The sequence below is a fragment of the Somniosus microcephalus genome, chromosome 2 (assembly GCF_052327205.1).
Source record: "Somniosus microcephalus isolate GS21.2 chromosome 2, FLI_Smic_1.0, whole genome shotgun sequence".
NCBI classification, from domain to species: domain Eukaryota; kingdom Metazoa; phylum Chordata; class Chondrichthyes; order Squaliformes; family Somniosidae; genus Somniosus; species Somniosus microcephalus.
Genome location: NC_140988.1, coordinates 379851882 through 379877133, shown reverse-complemented (window position 1 = coordinate 379877133; position 25252 = coordinate 379851882). Strand labels below are relative to the sequence as shown.

Sequence of the window (25252 nt, the reverse complement as noted above, 5' to 3'; positions counted from 1 at the left end):
TGTTATGGGGGGCACCAGCTAGGCATCGGATGGGAGGAGAGAGGAACCCCGTGCAATGTGCACTGGGGCAACATTTACAGACCCGGGGGGGGGGTGGAGGGCACTGCCAGTGTCGCTGGAAGAGGAAGGGAGCATGGAGAGTGCTGGTAGAGCCGCCTCTTGAAGCCATCTCTCCGCGTGTTCGATCTGCAGGCAAAGATAACAAAGGAATTTGTCAATGCTCAATCACAAGTCGGCCCTGTACTGTAACCTTCTGACCTGGGAGTTGTTTTATGGTTGACACCTGCAGTGCAGAATTGGTTTTACAAATTGGGATTGAGTGCAAGTACAAGACTGGAACCCAACACAGGAATCCAGTAAGAGGGAAGCCTGCTTCCTATTTTAATAAGTTGTTATCCCTCCCCCGATTCTCTTCCTCTGAAGATGCTAGGTGGTGAAATTCACTCCAGCCGGAGGTCACGTACCGTTGTACACCCCCTGCCCGGTTTTCTGTTCCATTGGGCCGATTGAAAAGGCGAATTGTGCGGGGTGTGTACAGATGGCCAGTCTACCGCCGCCCGTTTTTGCAGTCCTGCCCAAGTTGAATTTCGCTTCCATTGAGTCGAGGCAGGTTAAACATTGAAGGGCCTCCCATCGGCCTCTGGCAACTGGCCCCGGCGGCCGTGGTCCACCTGCAGGATGAGACCGCCAGCATCAGCAGGATATTTGACGCTGGTTTGAGGGAGGGGGCCCCCAACCTAACCCAACCCTCATCCTAGCTTCTCCCAAGGGCGAAGCGTTGGAAGGGTTTTATAGAGTTGATGGAAGGTCAGTTTAAAAAATCGCCATATACTCCGTTACTGCCACCATATTCAATACGTCCGTCCTCTGTCCCTCCCTTTCATTGGCCTTGTGTGTAGGAACCTCCCTTCCCCTCACTCCACTGGCAGAAGACAACTCACCTTGTTGGTTAGTGGATGCGTTGTATCAGGAAGACCTATGGTTTGGCCAGCTCTAATGGTACTTGGTCATGTAACGTCTGCTGTGTCCTTGTATTCATTCCAAACTTAACAAACACCCACTCTCACTTTCCGCTGCATGCGTGTGAGTGGCCTCTCGTACCCATAATCAACGATTCTAGAACATCTCCAAAGATAGTCCGTACATATGTGTCTCTACAGATGCTTCTGTGGGGACAACAGGTATTTTTGGGAATGGGAAATATAGAATTTACACTTGGTCCCAACTGGTCCATGCCAACTGGCTAAAAAAAAGTGTTACCCTCACAAGAACAAACCGAACTCCCACCCATATAAGTTTTTGATTGATCTCGGGCCACGCTCACAGTATCCATCCCTTCTTTCTCTAAAAATCGCCTCTAGTTTTCTCTTGAGCACTTCTTTGCTCCAATAGCCTTCGCCTCCAACTAAATATAACCTACTTCTACCCAAACAGATGGAACCAGTTGATGAAGAAAGACAAGGCGGATCGCCCAAGTCCTTGTTCCATTTCCCCACAACAAAGCACCAATGAGTTTGAAGTGGAGAATCGATTGACTGGTCTTGACAAGACAGTTCCACTTGCCCTCTGTCTTTGAATTCATTGATGTGCTCCAATTCATGTTACATTATGGGTACAGTTTCTGGCCTTCTGGCTAGATGTGGTGTGAGGAAGCTTGCGATTGGTGTTGGTGCTGGTGTTGGTGCTGGTGTTGGTGCTGGTGCTGGTGTTGGTATTAATGGTGATGGTGCCGATGTCCATGTGGGTTTAGAAACCGTGGGGGGAAAAATTCAGTTGGTTTGCGCCTCCCGTTAGTGCCTTAAGAGGGCGCTAATGGGGAGCAAAGCAACTAGCGCCCGGGCGCGGCGATGTTTGCGCCGCTCGCGAAATTAACTAGACATTTTGCGGCAGCGCTAAACACTACCGCCACGATCTCCTGCGCTGGCAGATTGTGACATCAGTCGAGTGCACAACGCCCCGGTAGCGCCCCGGACCAGATATTGACTGGCGCCTCCTGTCTTACCGCCTGCCACTAGCAAGGACAGGTTGAGGGGAGCGTTTTGCTGTCAGAAAGGGACTAGGGGAGCGCTATTTAAAGGCGGCCGCTTCCTGCCTTTTTCTTGTCGGTGACATTTTTGCACCACGCATTCTGAGAGAGAGAGAGAGAGACTTCTGGAGAGATTCAACGCTGTGTGAAGGAGTTTTGGGTACTGAGCAGCACTTTGCAGGTTTATTTTGATTTGCCCTTCCTAGTATCGATTTAGAAGAGACTGTGGGGTCTGCACTCTGAGCTCTTTCCCTGGGCCTCTCCATTGTTCTTTCCAGCAGATTTGATGTACAGGTCTCTCCAGGCTGAGATTCAGGCCGAGATTCAAGGCTGCAATGAGCAGGATGTGGATGGAGAGCAAGATCAACCCTCCCCTTTAAGATAAAAACAGAAAAATGCAGGAGAAACTCAGCAGGTCAGGCAGCATCTGAGAAGAGAGAAACAGAGTTAACGTTTCAGGTTGATGACCTTTTGTCAGAACTCCCCTTTAAGAACTGGCCGGCGCCAGTGTGTCGGTGTTCCATTGCTGACTGACATCACATGAGCTTCGCCAGTGCTCTGAGGTAGCGCCTCGCTCCTCGGCCTTTGCACCTTAAGACAGTTGTGAAGCGCCTGATTTAGCGCTGCAATCACCTCCAGGGGTGATAAAAGCCAAGTTTGCCGTCGGAGGCGATAATTAGCGCCAGGCGCTAAACTTTGCGCACGGCCGCTAATGGCGCCCCAAACGGGACGATACTGAATTTTTCCCCCCCGTACCTGTATAATTACAAACCCTTAACTCTTCAGGTTTCGGTGATGCTGTGAACGGTAATTCGATCAATGAAAGACCTGGAGAGGGATGTCTTTACTGTTTGGGGGATCCGGAGGTGGTGTATCTCTTGTCTCACATCTCATGTTCTTGAACCCACATCTCCGAGTTTACCCCAGCCAACTGATTTTTAAATTTAATTCCTGAGATGTGGGCGTCGCTGGCATTTATTGCCCATCTCTAGTTGCCCTTGTACAACGGAGTGTCTCGCTCGGCCACTGCAGACGGCAGTTAAGAGTCAACCACCTTGGTGTGGGTCTGGAGTCACGTATAGGCCCAGACCGGGTAAGGACGGCAGGTTTCCTTCCCTAAAGGACATTAGCAAACCAGATGGGTTTTTACGACAATCCAACAACTTCACGGTCACTTTTACTGACCCCAGCTTTTTATTGCCAGATTTTTTTTCAAATTCAAATTCTCAAACTGGTGGGATTTGAACACATGTTCCTGGATTATTCATTCAGTAAAATAACCATGTTCATAAGCATTCTGGATCATGTCCACTTCAGTCCTTAGTCTGATCATTTTGGTGCTTACTTGCCTTACATAAGGGATAAAGCACTGTAATGAGGGGTGATCTGATTGAGGTGTTTAAAATGATAAAAGGATTCGATAGGATAGATACAGAGAAACGATTTCCTCTGGTGGGGGAAACCAGAACTCACATAGAATCTCACAGCACAGGAGAAGGCCATTCGGCCCATCGGGCCTGTGCCGGCTCTTTGAAAGAGCGATCCAATTAGTCCCACTCCCCCCTACTCTTTCCCCAGAGTCCTGCAATATTTTCCCCATCAAGTATTTATCCAATTTCCTTTTGAAAGTTCCTATTGAATCTGCTTCCACCGCAGCGCATTCCAGATCACAACAACTCGCTGCGTAAAAAAATGTTCCCTCATGTCGTCTCTGGTTCTTCTGCCAATCGCCTTTAATCTGTGTCCTCTGGTTACTGACCCTTCAACCATTGGAAACAGTTTCTCCTTATTTACTCTATCAAAACCCCTCATGATCACATACTGTGATTTATTGTTTCAATATAATGGGAACATTCACCTCTGTGGTCCTCAAAAAGTTAAATTGCTATTGGGATTGGGTGGGACTGGGATCGGGATTGGTTGGGACTGGGATTGGGATTGGGATTGGGTGGGATTGGGATTGGGTGGGACTGGGATTGGGTGGGACTGGGATTGGTTGGGATTGGGATTGGGATTGGTTGGAATTGGGACTGGGATTGGTTGGGATTGGGATTGGGATTAGTTGGAATTGGGACTGGGATTGGTTGGGATTGGGATTGGGATTAGTTGGAATTGGGATTGGGATTGGGTGGGACTGGGATTGGGATTGGGTGGGACTGGGATTGGGATTGGGATTGGGTGGGACTGGGATTGGGATTGGTTGGGATTATGTGGGACTGGGATTGGGATTGGGATTGGGTGGGACTGGGATTGGGATTGGGCGGGGCAGTTGGGGTTTTGCAGAAGTTCTAACCTAAATTAATGTTTTGCTCTGCACCTCTTTGTGTTTCTTCTCCGGCCCCCTGACAGTTGATGATGGCCTGGGATACCTCCCGACCTTCGGGCCCTGCTTCGTGAACCTGTACGGCAGCCCGCGAGAGTTTACGGGCTTCCCCGACCCTTACGTAGACATGAACCTCGGAAAGGTACGGAGCGCGCGGGTACTCTTCACCTATCCATCCGCCGCTGGCCACGTGAACAGCCAGTCAGTGGAAAGCAATCCTCCATTGGGTTGATTGCAATGGAAAGTCAATGACCAATGGTGTGGTTTTTTTTAATATTGAGAAGCTGAGGTGAGGGGTCAAAAGCCAAAGTGCAGGACAGCACTAACTTTGACAACAGCCAGGAAAGAACTTGCACTTATTCAGCAGTTTATCATATCCTCGGGGCAACTCAAAGTGCTTTCCAATCAATGGAAACGCGGCAGCCAATTTGCGCACAGCAAGGTCCCACAAACAGAAATCTGACCAGATGATCTGTTTTTTAGTGATGTCGGTTGAGGAATAAATTTGGCCATAACACCAGGGAAATCTCCCCTGCTCTTCTTCAGACAGACGGGCCCTCGTTTTTACGTCTCATCTGAAAGACGACATCTCCGACAACGCATCACCTCCCATCAGTGCTGGACCCCGTGTGCCGACGCTCCAATCCCTCGTGGCCCCAACAGAATTAAACTTGATGATTATCCTGGGATAGGTCTTTTGAGCGGCTTCCGGCGGCCCTTTAAGGACTGCTGGTCAGACTCTTGATTCCTGGTACAAGTGAGGGAACGCGTACATTGCCAATTCAAAGCTGAAGTTCGCAATCAGGGTCCAACAACCAGCACAGGACCCTGATTTGTATATTTAAATAGCCTCCCCCAGCCCACCCTCCGCCACCCACAAGGCTTGTTGCTCACCCATCTGTAGGCCTTCTGAAAATTGTATCGATTTGAAGTCAATGGCTCAATAACAACAACAACTTGCATTTATTTAGCACCTTTTACGTAGTAAAACGTCCTAAGGCGCTTCACAGGAGTTTTATAAGACAAAAAGTTTGACACCGAACCACGTGAAGAGAAATTAGGACAGAAAGGAGGTAGGGTTTAAAGACCGTATTAAAGGAGGAGAGAGAGGTTTAGGGAGGGAATTCCAGAGCTTAGGGCCTCGGCAGCTGAAGGCACGGCCGCCAATGGTGGAGCGATTAAAATTGGGTATGCTCAAGAGGCCAGAATTGTAGGAACGCAGATATCTCGCGGGGGTGGGGGGGGGGTTGTGGGGCTGGAGGAGGTTACAGAGAGAGGGAGGGGAGAGGCCATGGAAGGATTTGAAAACAAGGATGAGAGTTTTATAATCGAGGCGTTGCTGAACCGGGAGCCAGTGTAGGTCAGCGAGCACAGGTCAGCCGAGATGCTTCCCCTCACCTAATGTTCAACCACAAGTTGCCTGATTTTCAGTCGAGAAACGAGCATCTGTCAGTTGAAAAATGCCCCTCAACCTGTAAGAGTCGGCGGGAGATGGTGCGATGAGTCTTCATGTCAACGCAGTGAGGAGCCGGGGGGAGGGAGAAGAGTTGAGCGAAAACAATGTTTAGGAGCTTAAGAAAATGCAAAGGGGCCTGGCCAGTAACAGCACGGATAAGATGGGAAAGGCAAGAATGATTGTGATGAGGGTGGAGAGAGAGAGAGGTTGGAGGCGCAGGATGTGACGGAGATGTTGGAAGAACTTCCTCAGATGGAGGAGCTTGTCTTGGGTATACTTGGGCTTTGAGTCAAACGTTCCACATAAGGGAAGTGCAGCAAGGAGGAGGTGTGTAGGATGGAGTTCCGTGCAGCTTCCCTGACATCACAACAGGGACGAGTCCTCAAAACGAGTCCTTTCCCATCTTATCCGTACTGTTACTGGCCTGGCCCCTTTGGATCTTCTTAAGCTCCAAACATTGTTTTCGCTCAACTCTTCCTCCTCCCCCCAGCATCCTCACTGTGTTGACATGAAGACACATCGCACCATCTCCCTCCGACTCTTACATGTAGGTTGTGAAGCACTTTGAGGTTGTGAAAGGCACTAGTGTAATATATCCTTCCCTTTCCTTTCCTTCCATCCCTTTCTTCTTTCTTTCCTTCTTTCCTTCTCTCTTTCACTCTTTCTCTCTTTGTTTTTCTCTCCTTCCTTCCTCCCGTCCTTCCTTCCTTCATTCCATCCTTTCTTCTATTCATTCCTTCCTTCCACCCCTTCCTACCCTTCTTCCTTCCTTTACAAGGGACGTAGCTTCAAAGGAGCAATGAGCATAGTGGTGTGAATATGTCAAGGGAAGGACAGACACAATGGTGCCAAATGGTGACTTCCTCCTGTTGCTGTTAACTGCTAGGTAGCGTGAACGGTGGAGGCAGCAGTTTGACTTCACTCTTCAGCTCACTGGTTCTGCTCTGTGATTGTGCTGTCCTCAGGGCGAGTCGATGGCCTATCGGGGCAGGATCCTGCTGGAACTGGGCACCAAGCTGGTGGACCGGGCCGAGCAGAAGATTGAGGAAATTCCATCGGACGATCTCCTAAGACTCGAGGTAATTTACTGGAGGTTTGCGTTTAAAACTATCACATCTCACAGAAACATCTCAAATACAGAGATACTTTTGAAGGGTAGTCAGTGTGGTGATGTGTGCAAACAGGGCACCCAATTGGCCCACAAGTAGCTATAAGATGCATGGCCAGTTAATTTTTGTTTTTAGTGATGTTGTTCCAAATAATACCATGAGATCTTTTACATCCATCTGAGAGAGCAGATGAGGCCTCGGTTTAACGTCTCATCCGAAAGACAGCACCTCCGACAGTGCAGCGCTCCCTCAGCACTGCACTGGGAGTGTCAGGCTGGATTTTTGTGCAAAAGTCTCTGGACGAGGACTTGAACCCAGAACCTTGTGACTCAGAGGCGAGAATTGATTTGTATTATTATCTACCAGGTTACTGATCATTACCAGGTTAGAGCACAGTACCAGGTTACTGATCATTACCAGGTTACTGATCATTACCAGGTTAGAGCACGGCACCAGGTTACTGATCATTACCAGGTTAGAGCATGGCACCAGGTTACTGATCATTACCAGGTTACTGATCATTACCAGGTTAGAGCACGGCACCAGGTTACTGATCATTACCAGGTTAGAGCATGGCACCAGGTTACTGATCATTGCCAGGTTACTGATCATTACCAGGTTACTGATCATTGCCAGGTTAGAGCACGGCACCAGGTTACTGATCATTACCAGGTTACTGATCATTACCAGGTTACTGATCATTACCAGGTTAGAGCACGGCACCAGGTTACTGATCATTACCAGGTTACTGATCATTACCAGGTTAGAGCACGGCACCAGGTTACTGATCATTACCAGGTTACTGATCATTACCAGGTTACTGATCATTACCAGGTTAGAGCACGGTACCAGGTTACTGATCATTGCCAGGTTACTGATCATTACCAGGTTACTGATCATTGCCAGGTTAGAGCACGGCACCAGGTTAATGATCATTACCAGGTTACTGATCATTACCAGGTTAGAGCACGGCACCAGGTTACTGATCATTGCCAGGTTAGAGCACGGCACCAGGTTACTGATCATTACCAGGTTACTGATCATTGCCAGGTTAGAGCACGGTACCAGGTTACTGATCATTGCCAGGTTAGAGCACGGCACCAGGTTACTGATCATTACCAGGTTAGAGCACAGTACCAGGTTACTGATCATTACCAGGTTACTGATCATTGCCAGGTTAGAGCACGGTACCAGGTTACTGATCATTACCAGGTTACTGATTATTACCAGGTTAGAGCACGGTACCAGGTTACTGATCATTGCCAGGTTAGAGCACGGCACCAGGTTACTGATCATTGCCAGGTTAGAGCACGGCACCAGGTTACTGATCATTGCCAGGTTAGAGCACGGCACCAGGTTACTGATCATTGCCAGGTTACTGATCATTACCAGGTTAGAGCACGGCACCAGGTTACTGATCATTGCCAGGTTACTGATCATTACCAGGTTAGAGCACGGCACCAGGTTACTGATTATTACCAGGTTAGAGCACAGTACCAGGTTACTGATCATTGCCAGGTTAGAGCACGGCACCAGGTTACTGATCATTGCCAGGTTAGAGCACGGCACCAGGTTACTGATCATTACCAGGTTAGAGCACGGCACCAGGTTACTGATCATTACCAGGTTACTGATCATTACCAGGTTACTGATCATTGCCAGGTTAGAGCACGGCACCAGGTTACTGATCATTACCAGGTTACTGATCATTACCAGGTTACTGATCATTACCAGGTTAGAGCACGGCACCAGGTTACTGATCATTACCAGGTTACTGATCATTACCAGGTTAGAGCACGGCACCAGGTTACTGATCATTACCAGGTTACTGATCATTACCAGGTTACTGATCATTACCAGGTTAGAGCACGGTACCAGGTTACTGATCATTGCCAGGTTACTGATCATTACCAGGTTACTGATCATTGCCAGGTTAGAGCACGGCACCAGGTTAATGATCATTACCAGGTTACTGATCATTACCAGGTTAGAGCACGGCACCAGGTTACTGATCATTGCCAGGTTAGAGCACGGCACCAGGTTACTGATCATTACCAGGTTACTGATCATTGCCAGGTTAGAGCACGGTACCAGGTTACTGATCATTGCCAGGTTAGAGCACGGCACCAGGTTACTGATCATTACCAGGTTAGAGCACAGTACCAGGTTACTGATCATTACCAGGTTACTGATCATTGCCAGGTTAGAGCACGGTACCAGGTTACTGATCATTACCAGGTTACTGATTATTACCAGGTTAGAGCACGGTACCAGGTTACTGATCATTGCCAGGTTAGAGCACGGCACCAGGTTACTGATCATTGCCAGGTTAGAGCACGGCACCAGGTTACTGATCATTGCCAGGTTAGAGCACGGCACCAGGTTACTGATCATTGCCAGGTTACTGATCATTACCAGGTTAGAGCACGGCACCAGGTTACTGATCATTGCCAGGTTACTGATCATTACCAGGTTAGAGCACGGCACCAGGTTACTGATTATTACCAGGTTAGAGCACAGTACCAGGTTACTGATCATTGCCAGGTTAGAGCACGGCACCAGGTTACTGATCATTGCCAGGTTAGAGCACGGCACCAGGTTACTGATCATTACCAGGTTAGAGCACGGCACCAGGTTACTGATCATTACCAGGTTACTGATCATTACCAGGTTACTGATCATTACCAGGTTAGAGCACGGTACCAGGTTACTGATCATTACCAGGTTACTGATCATTACCAGGTTAGAGCACGGCACCAGGTTACTGATCATTACCAGGTTACTGATCATTACCAGGTTAGAGCACGGCACCAGGTTACTGATCTTTACCAGGTTACTGATCATTACCAGGTTAGAGCACGGTACCAGGTTACTGATCATTACCAGGTTACTGATCATTGCCAGGTTAGAGCACGGCACCAGGTTACTGATCATTACCAGGTTACTGATCATTGCCAGGTTAGAGCACGGCACCAGGTTACTGATTATTACCAGGTTACTGATCATTACCAGGTTAGAGCACGGTACCAGGTTACTGATCATTGCCAGGTTAGAGCACGGTACCAGGTTACTGATCATTGCCAGGTTAGAGCACGGTACCAGGTTACTGATCATTGCCAGGTTAGAGCACGGTACCAGGTTACTGATCATTGCCAGGTTAGAGCACGGTACCAGGTTACTGATCATTGCCAGGTTAGAGCACGGTACCAGGTTACTGATCATTGCCAGGTTAGAGCACGGTACCAGGTTACTGATCATTACCAGGTTAGAGCACGGTACCAGGTTACTGATCATTACCAGCTTACTGATTATTACCAGGTTACTGATTATTACCAGGTTAGAGCACGGCACCAGGTTACTGATCATTACCAGGTTACTGATCATTACCAGGTTACTGATCATTGCCAGGTTAGAGCACGGTACCAGGTTACTGATCATTACCAGGTTACTGATCATTACCAGGTTAGAGCATGGCACCAGGTTACTGATCATTACCAGGTTACTGATCATTACCAGGTTACTGATCATTACCAGGCTAGAGCACGGTACCAGGTTACTGATCATTGCCAGGTTAGAGCACGGTACCAGGTTACTGATCATTGCCAGGTTAGAGCACGGTACCAGGTTACTGATCATTGCCAGGTTAGAGCAAGATACCAGGTTACTGATTATTACCAGGTTAGAGCACGGTACCAGGTTACTGATCATTACCAGGTTACTGATTATTACCAGGTTACTGATTATTACCAGGTTAGAGCACGGTACCAGGTTACTGATCATTACCAGGTTACTGATTATTACCAGGTTAGAGCACGGTACCAGGTTACTGATCATTACCAGGTTAGAGCACGGCACCAGGTTACTGATCATTACCAGGTTACTGATTATTACCAGGTTAGAGCACGGTACCAGGTTACTGATCATTGCCAGGTTAGAGCACGGTACCAGGTTACTGATCATTGCCAGGTTAGAGCACGGCACCAGGTTACTGATCATTGCCAGGTTAGAGCACGGTACCAGGTTACTGATCATTACCAGGTTAGAGCACGGTACCAGGTTACTGATCATTACCAGGTTAGAGCATGGTACCAGGTTACTGATCATTACCAGGTTACTGATTATTACCAGGTTACTGATTATTACCAGGTTAGAGCACGGCACCAGGTTACTGATCATTACCAGGTTACTGATCATTACCAGGTTACTGATCATTGCCAGGTTAGAGCACGGTACCAGGTTACTGATCATTACCAGGTTAGAGCACGGTACCAGGTTACTGATCATTACCAGGTTAGAGCACGGTACCAGGTTACTGATCATTACCAGGTTACTGATTATTACCAGGTTACTGATTATTACCAGGTTAGAGCACGGCACCAGGTTACTGATCATTACCAGGTTACTGATCATTACCAGGTTACTGATCATTGCCAGGTTAGAGCACGGTACCAGGTTACTGATCATTACCAGGTTATTGATCATTACCAGGTTAGAGCACGGCACCAGGTTACTGATCATTACCAGGTTACTGATCATTACCAGGTTACTGATCATTACCAGGTTAGAGCACGGTACCAGGTTACTGATCATTGCCAGGTTAGAGCACGGTACCAGGTTACTGATCATTACCAGGTTACTGATCATTACCAGGTTACTGATCATTGCCAGGTTAGAGCACGGTACCAGGTTACTGATCATTGCCAGGTTAGAGCACGGTACCAGGTTACTGATCATTGCCAGGTTAGAGCACAGTACCAGGTTACTGATCATTGCCAGGTTAGAGCACGGTACCAGGTTACTGATCATTACCAGGTTAGAGCACGGTACCAGGTTACTGATCATTACCAGGTTACTGATTATTACCAGGTTACTGATTATTACCAGGTTAGAGCACGGTACCAGGTTACTGATCATTACCAGGTTACTGATTATTACCAGGTTAGAGCACGGCACCAGGTTACTGATCATTACCAGGTTAGAGCACGGCACCAGGTTACTGATCATTACCAGGTTACTGATTATTACCAGGTTAGAGCACGGCACCAGGTTACTGATCATTACCAGGTTAGAGCACGGCACCAGGTTACTGATCATTACCAGGTTACTGATTATTACCAGGTTACTGATTATTACCAGGTTGGAGCACGGTACCAGGTTACTGATCATTACCAGGTTACTGATCATTAACAGGTTACTGATCATTACCAGGTTAGAGCACGGCACCAGGTTACTGATCATTACCAGGTTAGAGCACGGTACCAGGTTACTGATCATTACCAGGTTACTGATCATTACCAGGTTAGAGCACGGTACCAGGTTACTGATCATTACCAGGTTAGAGCACGGCACCAGGTTACTGATCATTACCAGGTTACTGATCATTACCAGGTTAGAGCACGGCACCAGGTTACTGATGATTACCAGGTTACTGATCATTACCAGGTTGGAGCACGGTACCAGGTTACTGATTATTACCAGGTTACTGATCATTACCAGGTTGGAGCACGGTACCAGGTTACTGATTATTACCAGGTTACTGATCATTACCAGGTTACCTAGTTACTAGGCTGATGTCTGGACCATGTGAGCGATGGAAGGATTAGTGCTCCCCCTGGTGGCCTTAATCCCATACTGCAGAATTTGCCAGAAAATCTTTTGATAGAAAGTGTACCTGGTCCCACCGGGGCAGGTTACTCGTGGAGACTCGATGAAAGACTCGTGTGTAAAACTGACAGCACCCCTGTGAGAACAAGCCGACATCTCCATACAACTAGAAGAACAGTGTGTCTTAATGCAAGGAGCACTCGGAATAAGGTGGATGAATTAGCGGCACAAATAGAGGTACACGAATATGATTTGATTGGGATTACAGAAACATGGCTCCAGGGTGGCCAAGGCTGGGAACTCAACATCCAGGGGTATTCAATATTCAGGAAAGATAGGCAAAAAGGAAAGGGAGGTGGGGTAGCATTGCTGGTTAAAGAAGGGATTAACACAAATTGTAAGGAAGGATATTAGCTCTGATGATGTGGAATCTGTATGGGTAGAACTGAGAAATACCAAGAGGCAGAAAACGTTAGTGGGAGTGGTATATGGACCTCCAAACAGTAATGCGGAGGTTGGGGATGGCATTAAAAGGGAAATTAGAGAAGCGTGCAATAAGGGCACAGCAGTCATCATGGGTGACTTTAATCTACATATAGATTGGGCTAACCAAATTAGTAACAATACCGTGGAGGAGGAATTCCTGGAGTGTTTACGGGATGGTTTCCTGGACCAATATGTCAAGGAACCAACCAGAGATCAGGCCATCTTAGACTGGGTATTATGTAATGAGAAAGAATTAATTAGCAATCTTGTTGTACGAGGCTCCTTGGGTCGGAGCGATCATAATATGATAGAATTCTTCATTAAGATGGAGAATGAAGTAGTTGACTCAGAGACTAGAGTCCTGAATTTAAATAAAAGAAACTATGATGGTCTGAGGCGCGAATTGGGTAGGATTGATTGGTGAATGTCACTCAAAGGGTTGACGGTGGATAGGCAATGGCAAGCATTCAAAGACTGCATGGATGAACTACAGAAATTGTTCATCCCAGTTTGGCATAAAAATAAAACAAAAAGGGTGACTCAACCGTGGCTAACAAGGGAAATTAGGGATAGCATAAGATCCAAGGAGAGGGCATATAAATTGGCCAGAAAAAGCAGTAAACATGAGGATTGGGAGCAGTTTAGGATTCAACAAAGGAGGACAAAGGGATTAATTAAGAAGGGGATAATAGAATATGAGAGTAAGCTTTCAGGGAACATAAAAACTGACTGTAAAAGCTTTTATAGATATGTGAAGAGAAAAAGATTGGTGAAGTCAAACGTAGGTCCCTTGCAGTCTGAATCAGGGGAATTTATAATGGGTAACAAAGAAATGGCAGACCAATTAAATACATATTTTGGTTCTGTCTTCACAAAGGAGGACACAAATAACCTCCCAGACATGTCGGGGAACATAGGGTGTGATGAAAGGGAGGAACTGAAAGAAATCAGTATTTGTAAGGAAATGGTGTTAAGGAAATTGATGGGACTGAAGGCCGATAAATCCCCAGGGCCTGATAATCTACATCCCAGGGTACTTAAGGAAGTGGCCCTAGAAATAGTAGATGCATTGCCGATCATCTTCCAACATTCGATGGAATCTGGAACAGTACTCATGGATTGGAGGGTAGCCAATGTTACCCCACTATTCAAAAAAGGTGGTAGGGAGAAAATGGGGAATTACAGACCGGTAAGCCTGACATCGGTAGTGGGGAAAATGCTTGAGTCCATTATAAAGGATGTAATAGCTGAGCACTTGGAAAACAGTGACAGGATCGGACAAAGTCAACATGGATTTACAAAAGGTAAATCGTGCTTGACTAATCTACTGGAATTTTTTGAGGATGTAACTGGTAAAATAGATAAGGGAGAACCAGTGGATGTGGTATATTTGGACTTTCAGAAGGCTTTCGATAAGGTCCCGCATAAGAGGTTAGCGTGTAAAGTTAAGGCACATGGGATTGGGGGCAAGGTATTGACTTGGACAGAAAACTGGTTGGCAGACAGAAAGCAAAGAGTTGGAATAAACGGGTCTTTTTGCGAGTGGCAGGCAGTGACTAGTGGGGTACCGCAGGGATCGGTCCTTGGACCCCAGCTATTCACAATATATATTAATGATCTAGACAAGGGAACTAGATGTAATATCTCCAGATTTGCAGATGACACAAAGCTGGGTGGGCGTGTGTGCTGTGAGGATGATGCCGAAAAACTCCAGGATGATTTGGACAGGTTGTGTGATTGGGCAGAAGCATGGCAGATGCAATATAACGTGGATAAATGTGAGGTTATCCACTTTGGTGGCAAAAACAGGAAGGCAGATTATTATCTGAATGGCAATAGATTGGGCGAAGGGGAAGTGCAACGAGACCTGGGTGTCCTTGTGCACCAGCCGCTGAAGGTAAGCATGCAGGTGCAGCAGGCGGTTAAGAAGGCAAATGGTATGTTGGCCTTCGTAGCGAGAGGCTTTGAGTACAAGAACAAGGATGTCTTGCTGCAGTTCTACAGGGCCTTGGTGAGACCACATCTTGAGTATTGTGTGCAGTTTTGGTCGCCTTATCTGAGGAAGGATGTTCTTGCCATGGAAGGAGTTCAGCGAAGATTCACCAGGCTGATACGTGGGATGGCAGGAATGACGTATGAGGAGAGATTGGATCGATTGGGCTTGTACTCGCTGGAGTTTAGAAGAATGAGAGGGGATCTCATTGAAACTTATAAAATTCTGACAGGACTGGACAGACTAGATGCAGGAAGGATGTTCCCGATGGTCGGGGAGTCCAGAACCAGGGGTCACAGTCTAAGGATAAGGGGTAGGCCATTTAGGACAGAAATGAGGAGGAATTTCTTCACCCAGAGAGTGGTGAACCTGTGGAATTCGCTACCACAGAAGGCAGTAGAGGCCAATTCATTAAATATATTCAAGAAGGAGTTGGATATATTTCTGAAGGCTAAAGGGATCAAGGGATATGGGGAGAAGGCAGGAACAGGGTCCTGAATTTGGATGATCAGCCATGATCGCATTAAATGGCGAAGCAGGCTCGAGGGGCCGAATGGCCTACTCCTGCTCCTATCTTCTATGTTTCTATGTTTCAGTGAATCGGATGGTCGAAATACCCAGCACGTTATGAAGGGTTTTGATAGAGTAAATAAGAAGAAACTGTTTCCAGTGGCAGGAGGGTCGGTAACCAGAGGACACGGATTGAAGATAATCAGTAAAAGAACCAGAGGGGAGACGAGGAGTCATTTATTTTTACGCAGCGAGTTGTTGTGATCTGGAACGTGCTGCCTGAAAGGGTGGTGGAAGCAGATTCAATAGTAACTTTCAAAAGGGAATTGGATAAATACTTGAAGGGGAGAAATTTGCAGGGATATGGGAAAAGAGTGGGGGAGTGGGACTAATTGGAGAGCTCTTTCAAAGAGCCGGCACAGACACGGTGGGCCGAATGGCCTCCTTCTGTGCTGTCTCATTCTATCATTCTAAGACCTTGGTTAGACCACACTTGGAGTACTGTGAATAGTTCTGGTCTCCATATTATAAAAAGATACAGAGGCACTGGAGAAGGAGCAAAAAATATTTACAAAGATGAAGCTGGAACTGCGAGGTTCTACCTATCAGGAAAGATTGAACAGGCCGGGGCTCTCTGCTCTAGAAAAGAGAAGACTGAGGGGTGACCTGATAGAGGTCTTTAAGATTATGAAAGGGTTTGATGGGGTAGACGGAGAGAAGATGTTTCCACTTGTGGGTCCAGGACGAGGGGTCATAAATATAAGAGAGTCACTAATAAACCCAATAGCAAATTCAGGAGAAACTTCTTTACCCAGAGAGTGGTGAGAATGTGGAACTCGCTACCACAGGGAGTGGTTGTAGCGAATAGTACAGATGCATTTAAGGGGAAGCTGGATAAACACATGAGGGAGAAAGGAATAGAAGGATATGTTGATGGGGTGAGATGAAGAGGGGTGGGAGGAGGCTCGTGTGGAGCATAAACACCGGCACAGACCAGTTGGGCCGAATGGCCTGTTCCTGTGCTGGATGTTCTATGTGACATTGTCCCGTGTCCACTGTCTTCTCACCCCCACTGACCGCCGGGAACCACCGGAAGCCCCGTTCTCCCCCCCCTGTCGTGACCGTGTCTTCCCGTTCTTCTTCCCTCCCCCCTCCCCCCACTACAGAAGCACCTCCGTCGCCGGAAGTTCCACCTGTGCGCCGCCTTCTACTCGGCCACCATGCTGCAGGAGGTGGGGGATGCCATCCAGTTCGAGGTCAGCATCGGCAACTACGGCAACAAGTTCGACGCCACGTGCCTGCCCCTGGCCTCCACCACCCAGTACAGCCGGGCTGTGTTCGACGGTAGGCCGGGGCTCGCGGCCTCTTTCACTCCATTCACAAATATGCAAATGTCTGGGAATTTGGCGCTTTTGAAAAAACAACAACAATGAGAGGCGGAGTTAGAGCGTGTGGTGTCGCCAACCCTCCAGGATTGCCCTGGAGTCTCCAGGAATTGAAGATTAATCACAGCATCTCCAGGGAGGAAAAAAAAATCAACAGGGGGCTTTAAAAATATTGCCTCATTTTCTTTGAAAATTTTCCTTCCTTAGTTCGAATAAGTGTCGGAGATGGGAAACGGGGCTGTTTGACTGACAGTCAACAATCGTCCAGTCGGGTAATGGAGAGTCCGTTCCTTTTTCCGATTGGCTAACAAGGCGAAGAGGTGTGGGAATGGAGGCGGCCAATGGCGATGAGGCTTTGTGGGGGGAGGAGGGGGGGAGGCGGGGCGGTTGGAGGGTGGGATGTCATGTGATGAAAAGCTCCAGGAATACGTCCCAACCAGAGTTGGCGGCCCCTAGTTGAGGATGTTCCCTCTCCACGTGTGGGAAGGGCCTGGTCCTCTCTTGACCGCTCCTGCCCGCCACACCTCTTGGAGCAGAACCAGGCGGAGGGTCGTGAGTGCCAGTCCGCGTCTCGCTGCTCGGTCCTGCCGCCATTAGTTATCCGTACTGCTGTCCGATTTTAAAAAAAGGTGTAAGAATCGATACTGTTATTAATCGATGTATTAAAGCTTGTTGTTTTAAGGATTTGATAGAGTGGACACAGAGAGAGTATTTCCACTTGTGGGGAAGAACAAAACTAGAGGCCATCAATATAAGATAGTCACCAAGAAATCAAATAGGGAATTCAAAAGAAACTTCTTTACCCAGAGAGTGGTGAGAATGTGGAACTCGCTACCACAGGGAGTGGTTGAGGCGAATAGTAGAGATACATTTAAGGGGAGGCTAGACGAGCATATGAGGGAGAAGGGAATAGAGGGTTATGCTGATAGATTTCGATGAGGAAAGACGGGAGGAGGCTCGTGCCAGCATGGACTGGGACAGACACTCACTCATTGCTCTGGATCTTTCTCAGGCTGCCACTATTACTTCCTGCCCTGGGGCAATGTCAAGCCGGTGGTGGTGTTGTCCTCGTACTGGGAGGATATCAGTTACAGGATCGACGCTCTGAACATCCTGCTCTATGCCGTGGACAGACTGGTGAGTGTTGACGGGGCCTTGGGCGGGGGTGGGGGCGGGGGAGCGACTCGCGGTTCATGGAGGGGCGCTGAAAATAAAGGTCCAGAAATTTGCGAGGTGGCAGCGGGTGACCAGCTCTTGACCTTTTCCCGTTGGACTCCCATTGGAGTTTGTTGGGTTCAGTGGGAGGGACGGTTCTTTGGATGATGAGGAGCCCGCCCGTCCTGGGGTGCTGTAAAGTGCAGCCTGGTTCTCTCGGGCAAGGAGGAGATGGTGACAAGGGTCCCCTTCCCCCTCCCTCCGCCTCCCGGAAACAGGTCCCCGACTATAGGCCCCGCCTCTCGCACTGGCCCTGCCCATTCACTGGCCCCGCCTCTTGCACTGGCCCCGCCTCTCTCACTGGCCCCGCCTCTCACACTGGCCCCGCCCCTCGCACTGCCCCTCGCACTGGCCCCACCCCTGTCACTTGCCCCACCCCTCCTCCCCTCCAGCAGCCTTCGAGGCTCCGCCCACTTGTCAAGCCCGGTCCAGGCCCCGGCGTTCCGATTGCCACAACTATTTCCCAGCTCTTCTGCTGCATTGCGCCAAAACATATAAAAGTATTGGTGCCCAAAAAAGCCACTCCTGTTCTGCTATACTCCCGCAATGTCTTCGACAGGTGTACTCTGGAACATAGGCAGTCAGGTCTCCGATATATCAACCACATGTGATACTTCATTTTTCACATGGCTGCAATCCCATGGGCTCGCTGACCTACACTTTAAAATTCTCATCCTTGTTTTCAAATCCCTCCATGAACCTCGTCCCTCCCTATCTCTGTAATCCCCTCCAGCCCTACAACCCTCCGAGATCTCTGCGCTCCTCTAATTCTGGCCTCTTGAGCAGCCCCGATTTTAATCGCTCCACAATTGGCGGCCGTGCCTTCAGCTGCCCGAGGTCCTGAGCTCTGGAATTCCCTCCCTGAACCTCCCCGCCTCTCTCTCCTCCTTTATGACGCTCCTTAAAACCTACCTCTTTGAACAAGCTTTTGGCCACCTGTCCTAGTATCTCCTTGTGTGGATCGCTGTCAATTCCTGTTTGATAATCGCTCCTGTGAAGCGCCTTGGGACATTTCACTACTAAATTCAAGTTGTTGTTATATTTGAAATGCCTGTGATCCTGTGTTATTTTACACATGGCTGTTCTTGGTAGGAATCCTGTCTCGAGCTCGTCCATCTCGCCATCAAAGCAAAAAGTGCTGAGAGTGAAGTGAAGGCGAGAATTGCTGAACTGATCGACTTTGTCATCACAGACTGCAGGTAGCACTGCAAAACAGCCCCAACCGCGAAGGTCATAGGGCAACGCATGCAGTTATTGTAGAGAGTGACACCCAGTGTATGTTGTAGAGAGTGACACCCAGTGTATGTTGTAGAGAGTGACACCCAGTGTATGTTGTAGAGAGTGACACCCAGTGTATGTTGTAGAGAGTGACACCCAGTGTATGTTGTAGAGAGTGACACCCAGTGTATGTTGTAGCGAGTGACACGCAGTGTATGTTGTAGAGAGTGACACCCAGTGTATGTTGTAGAGAGTGACACCCAGTGTATGTTGTAGAGAGTGACACCCAGTGTATGTTATAGAGAGTGACACCCAGTGTATGCTGTAGACAGCGACACCCAGTGTATGTTGTAGAGAGTGACACCCAGTGTATGTTGCAGAGAGTGACACCCAGTGTATGTTGTAGAGAGTGACACCCAGTGTATGCTGTAGAGAGCGAAACCCAGTATATGTTGTAGAGAGTGACACCCAGTGTATGTTGTAGAGAGTGACACCCAGTGTATGCTGTAGAGAGCGAAACCCAGTGTATGTTGTAGAGAGTGACACCCGGTGCATGTTGTAGAGAGTGACACCCAGTGCATGTTGTAGAGAGTGACACCCAGTGTATGATGTAGAGAGCGAAACCCAGTATATGTTGTAGAGAGTGACACCCAGTGTATGCTGTAGAGAGTGACACCCAGTGTATGCTGTAGAGAGTGACACCCAGTGTATGCTGTAGAGAGTGACACCCAGTGTATGTTGTAGAGAGTGACATCCAGTGTATGTTGTAGAGAGTGACACCCAGTGTATGTTGTAGAGAGTGACCCTCAGTGTATGTTGTAGAGTGACACGCAGTGTATGTTGTAGAGAGTGACACCCAGTGTATGTTCTAGAGTGTGACACCCAGTGTATATTGTGGAGTGACACCCAGTGTATGTTAGAGAGTGACACCCAGTGTATATTGTAGAGAGTGACACCCAGTGTATGTTGTAGCGAGTGACACCCAATGTATGTTGTAAACAGTGACAGCAAGTGAAGGTTGTAGAGAGTGACCCTCAGTGTATGTTGTAGAGTGACACGCAGTGTATGTTGTAGAGAGTGACACCCAGTGTATGTTCTAGAGAGTGACACCCAGTGTATATTGTGGAGTGACACCCAGTGTATGTTCTAGAGAGTGACACACAGTGTATGTTAGAGAGTGACACCCAGTGTATGTTGTAGAGACTGACAGTCAGTGTATGATGTAGAGAGCGAAACCCAGTATATGTTGTAGAGAGTGACACCCAGTGTATGCTGTAGAGAGTGACACCCAGTGTATGCTGTAGAGAGTGACACCCAGTGTATGCTGTAGAGAGTGACACCCAGTGTATGTTGTAGAGAGTGACATCCAGTGTATGTTGTAGAGAGTGACACCCAGTGTATGTTGTAGAGAGTGACCCTCAGTGTATGTTGTAGAGTGACACGCAGTGTATGTTGTAGAGAGTGACACCCAGTGTATGTTCTAGAGTGTGACACCCAGTGTATATTGTGGAGTGACACCCAGTGTATGTTAGAGAGTGACACACAGTGTATGTTGTAGAGAGTGACACCCAGTGTATGTTGTAGCGAGTGACACCCAATGTATGTTGTAAACAGTGACAGCAAGTGAAGGTTGTAGAGAGTGACCCTCAGTGTATGTTGTAGAGTGACACGCAGTGTATGTTGTAGAGAGTGACACCCAGTGTATGTTCTAGAGAGTGACACCCAGTGTATATTGTGGAGTGACACCCAGTGTATGTTCTAGAGAGTGACACACAGTGTATGTTAGAGAGTGACACCCAGTGTATGTTGTAGAGACTGACAGTCAGTGTATGTTCCAGAGAGTGACAGCCAGTGTATATTGTAGTGACACCCAGTGTATGTTCTAGAGCGTGACACCCAGTGTGTGTTCTAGAGAGTGACACCCAGTGTATGTTCTAGAGAGTGACACCCAGTGTATGTTGTAGAGAGTGACACCCAGTGTATGTTGTAGAGAGTGACACCCAGTGTATGTTGTAGAGAGTGACACCCAGTGTATGTTGTAGAGAGTGACACCCAGTGTATGTTGTAGAGAGTGACACCCAGTGTATGTTGTAGAGAGTGACGCCCAGTGTATGTTGTAGAGTGACACCCACTGTATGTTGTAGAGAGTGACACCCAGTGTATGTTCAAGAGAATGACACCCAGTGTATGTTCTAGACAATGACACCCAGTGTATATTTTAGAGAGTGACACCCAGTGTAAGTTATATAGAGTGACACCCAGTGTATGTTGTAGAGCGACACCCAGTGTATGTTGTAGAGAGCGACACCCAGTGTATGTTGTGGAGAGTGACACCCAGTGCATGTTGTAGAGATTGACACCCAGTGTATGTTCTAGAGAGTGACACCCAGTGTATGTTGTAGAGAGTGACACCAAGTATATATTCTAGAGTGACACCCAGTGTAAGTTATATAGAGTGACACCCAGTATATATTCTAGAGTGACACCCAGTGTATGTTGTAGAGAGTGACACCCAGCGTATGTTGTAGAGAGTGACACCCAGTGTATGTTGTAGAGAGTGACACCCAGTGTATGTTGTAGAGTGACACCCAGTGTAAGTTGTAGAGAGTGACACCCAGTGTATGTTGTAGAGAGTGACACCCAGTGTATGTTGTAGAGAGTGACACCCAGCATATGTTCTAGAAAGTGACACCCAGTGTATGTTGTAGAGAGTGACACCCAGTGAATGTTGTAGAGAGTGACACCCAGTGTATGTTGTAGAGAGTAACACCCAGTGTATGTTGTAGAGAGAGACACCCAGTGTATGTTGTAGAGATTGACACCCAGTGTATGTTGTAGAGAGTGACACCCAGTTTATGTTGTAGAGAGTGACACCCAGTGTATGTTGTAGAGAGTGACACCCAGTTTATGTTGTAGAGAGTGACACCCAGTGTATGTTGTAGAGAGTGACACCCAGTGTATGTTGTAGAGTGACATGCAGTGTATGATGTAGAGTGACACCCAGTGTATGTTGTAGAGAGTGACACCCAGTGTATGTTGTAGAGTGACACGCAGTGTATGTTGTAGAGAGTGACACCCAGTGTATGTTGTAGAGAGTGACACCCAGTGTATGCTGTAGAGAGTGACACCCAGTGTATGTTGTAGAAAGTGACACCCAGTGTGTGTTGTAGAGAGTGACACCCAGTATATATTCTAGAGTGACACATAGTGTATGTTGTAGAGAGTGCCACCCAGTGTATGTTGTAGAGAATGACACCCAGTGTATGTTGTAGAGAGTGACACCCAGTGTATGTTCTAGAGAGTGACACCCAGTGTATGTTGTAGAGAGTGACACCCAGTGTATGTACTGGAGCGACACCCAGTACATGTTCTAGAGAGGAACACCCAGTGTATGTTTTAGAGAGTGACACCCAGTATATTTTAGAGAGTGACACCCAGTGTATGTTGTAGAGAGTGATACCCAGTGTATGTTGTAGAGAGTGACACCCAGTGTATGTTGTAGAGAGTGACACCCAGTGTATGTTAGAGAGTGACACCAAGTGTATGTTGTAGAGAGTGACACCCAGTGTATGTGGCAGAGAGTGACACCCAGTATATGTTGCAGAGAGTGACATCCAGTGTACGTTCTAGAGAGTGACACCCAGTGTATATTGTAGAGAGTTACACCCAGTGTATGTTCTGGAGCAACACCCAGTGTATGTTGTAGAGAGTGACACCCAGTATATGTTTTAGTGAGTGACACCCAGTGTATGTTGTAGAGAGTGGCACCCAGTATATGTTCCAGAGAGTGACGCCCAGTGTATGTTGTAGAGAGTGACACCCAGTGTATGTTGTAGAGAGTGACACCCAGTGTATGTTGTAGAGAGTGACACCCAGTGTATGTTGTAGAGAGTGACACCCAGTGTATTGTAGAGTGACACCCAGTGTATGTTGTAGAGAGTGACACCCAGTGTATTCTCCAGAGAGTCACGCCCAGTGTATGTTCTAGAGAGTGACACCCTGTGTAAGTTCTAGAGAGTGACACCCAGTGTATGTTGTAGAGAGTGACACCCAATGTATGTTTTAGTGTGACACCCAATGTATGTTCTAGAATGACACCCTGTGTATGTTCTAGAGTGATACCCAGTGTATGTTCTAGAGTGACACCCAGTGTATGTTCTAGAGAGTGACACCCAGTGTATGTTCTAGAATGTGACACCCAATGTATGTTCTAGAGAGTGACACCCGGTGTATGTTCTAGGGAGTGACACCCAGTGTATGTTGTAGAGAGTGACACCCAGTGTATGTTGTAGAGAGTGACACCCAGTGTTGTTCTAGAGTGTGACTCCGTGTATGTTCTAGCGAGTGACACCCAGTGTATGTTGTAGAGAGTGACCACCCTGTGTATCTTGTAGAGAGTGACATCCAGTGTATGTTGTAGACAGTGACACCCAGTGTATGTTGTAGAGAGTGACACCCAGTGTATGTTGTAGAGAGTGACACCCAGTGTATGTTAGAGAGTGACACCAAGTGTATGTTGTAGAGAGTGACACCCAGTGTATGTGGCAGAGAGTGACACCCAGTATATGTTGCAGAGAGTGACATCCAGTGTACGTTCTAGAGAGTGACACCCAGTGTATATTGTAGAGAGTTACACCCAGTGTATGTTCTGGAGCGACACCCAGTGTATGTTGTAGAGAGTGACACCCAGTATATGTTTTAGAGAGTGCCACCCAGTGTATGTTATGGAGAGCGACACCGAGTGTATGTTGTAGAGAGTGACACCCATTGTATGTTGTAGACAGTGACACCCAGTGTATGTTGTAGAGAGTGACACCCAGTGTTGTTCTAGAGAGTGACTCCCAGTGTATGTTCTAGCGAGTGACACCCAGTGTATGTTGTAGAGAGTGACCACCCTGTGTATCTTGTAGAGAGTGACATCCAGTGTATGTTGTAAACAGTGACACCCAGTGTATGTTGTAGAGAGTGACACCCAGTGTATGATGTAGAGAGTGACACCCAGTGTATGTTGTAGAGAGTGACACCCAGTGTATGTTGTAAAGAGTGACACCCAGTGTATGTTCTGGAGCGACACCCATTGCATGTTGTAGAGAGTGACACCCAGTGTATATTCTAGAGAGTGACACCCAGTGTATGTTCTAGAGAGTGACACTCAGTGTATATTCTAGAACGACATGCAGTTTATGTTGTAGAGAGTGACACCCAGTGTATGGTAGAGAGTGACAACCAGTGTATTAGAGAGTGACAACCAGTGCATTGGAGAGTGACACCCAGCGAATATTGTGGAGTGACACAGTGTATGTTCTAGAGAGTGACACCCAGTGTATGTTCTAGAATGTGACACCCATTGTATGTTCTGGAGAGTGACACCCAGAGTATGTTGTGGAGAGTGACACCCAGTGTATGTTGTAGAGATTGACACCCAATATATGTTGTAGAGAGTGACACCCAGTGTATGTTGTAAAGGGTGACAACCAGTGTATGTTGTAGAGAGTGACACCCAGTGTATGTTCTAGAGAGTGACACCCAGTGTATGTTGTAGAGAGTGACACCCAGTTTATGTTGTAGAGATTGACACCCAGTTTTGTTCTAGAGACTGACACCCAATGTATGTTCTAGCGAGTGACACCCCGTGTATGTTCTAGAGAGTGAAACCCAGTGTATGTTCTAGAGAGTGCCACCCAGTGTATGTTACGGAGAGCGACACCCACTGTATGTTCTAGAGAGTGGCACCCAGTGTACATTCTAGAGAGTGACACCCTGTGTACGTTCTGGAGAGTGACACCCAGAGTATGTTGTGGAGAGTGACACCCAGTGTATGTTGTAGAGATTGACACCCAATATATGTTGTAGAGAGTGACATCCAGTGTACGTTCTAGAGAGTGACACCCAGTGTATATTGTAGAGAGTCACACCCAGTGTATGTT

General features: G+C 47.6%; 1 protein-coding gene across 6 annotated transcripts in view; it reads left to right on the top strand.

Moving 5' to 3' along the window:
- Positions 1–25252, top strand: part of dysf (dysferlin, limb girdle muscular dystrophy 2B (autosomal recessive)) — a 456546-nt gene that overhangs the window by 201861 nt on the left and 229433 nt on the right. For all 6 annotated transcript variants that reach the window (XM_085975973.1, XM_085975981.1, XM_085976004.1 and 3 more), the window contains 5 exons: positions 4376–4491; positions 6771–6884; positions 16674–16851; positions 17905–18029; positions 19200–19306. In XM_085975973.1, coding sequence (XP_085832099.1) covers positions 4376–4491; positions 6771–6884; positions 16674–16851; positions 17905–18029; positions 19200–19306 — 640 coding nt within the window. The remainder of the gene's footprint in view (positions 1–4375; positions 4492–6770; positions 6885–16673; positions 16852–17904; positions 18030–19199; positions 19307–25252) is intronic.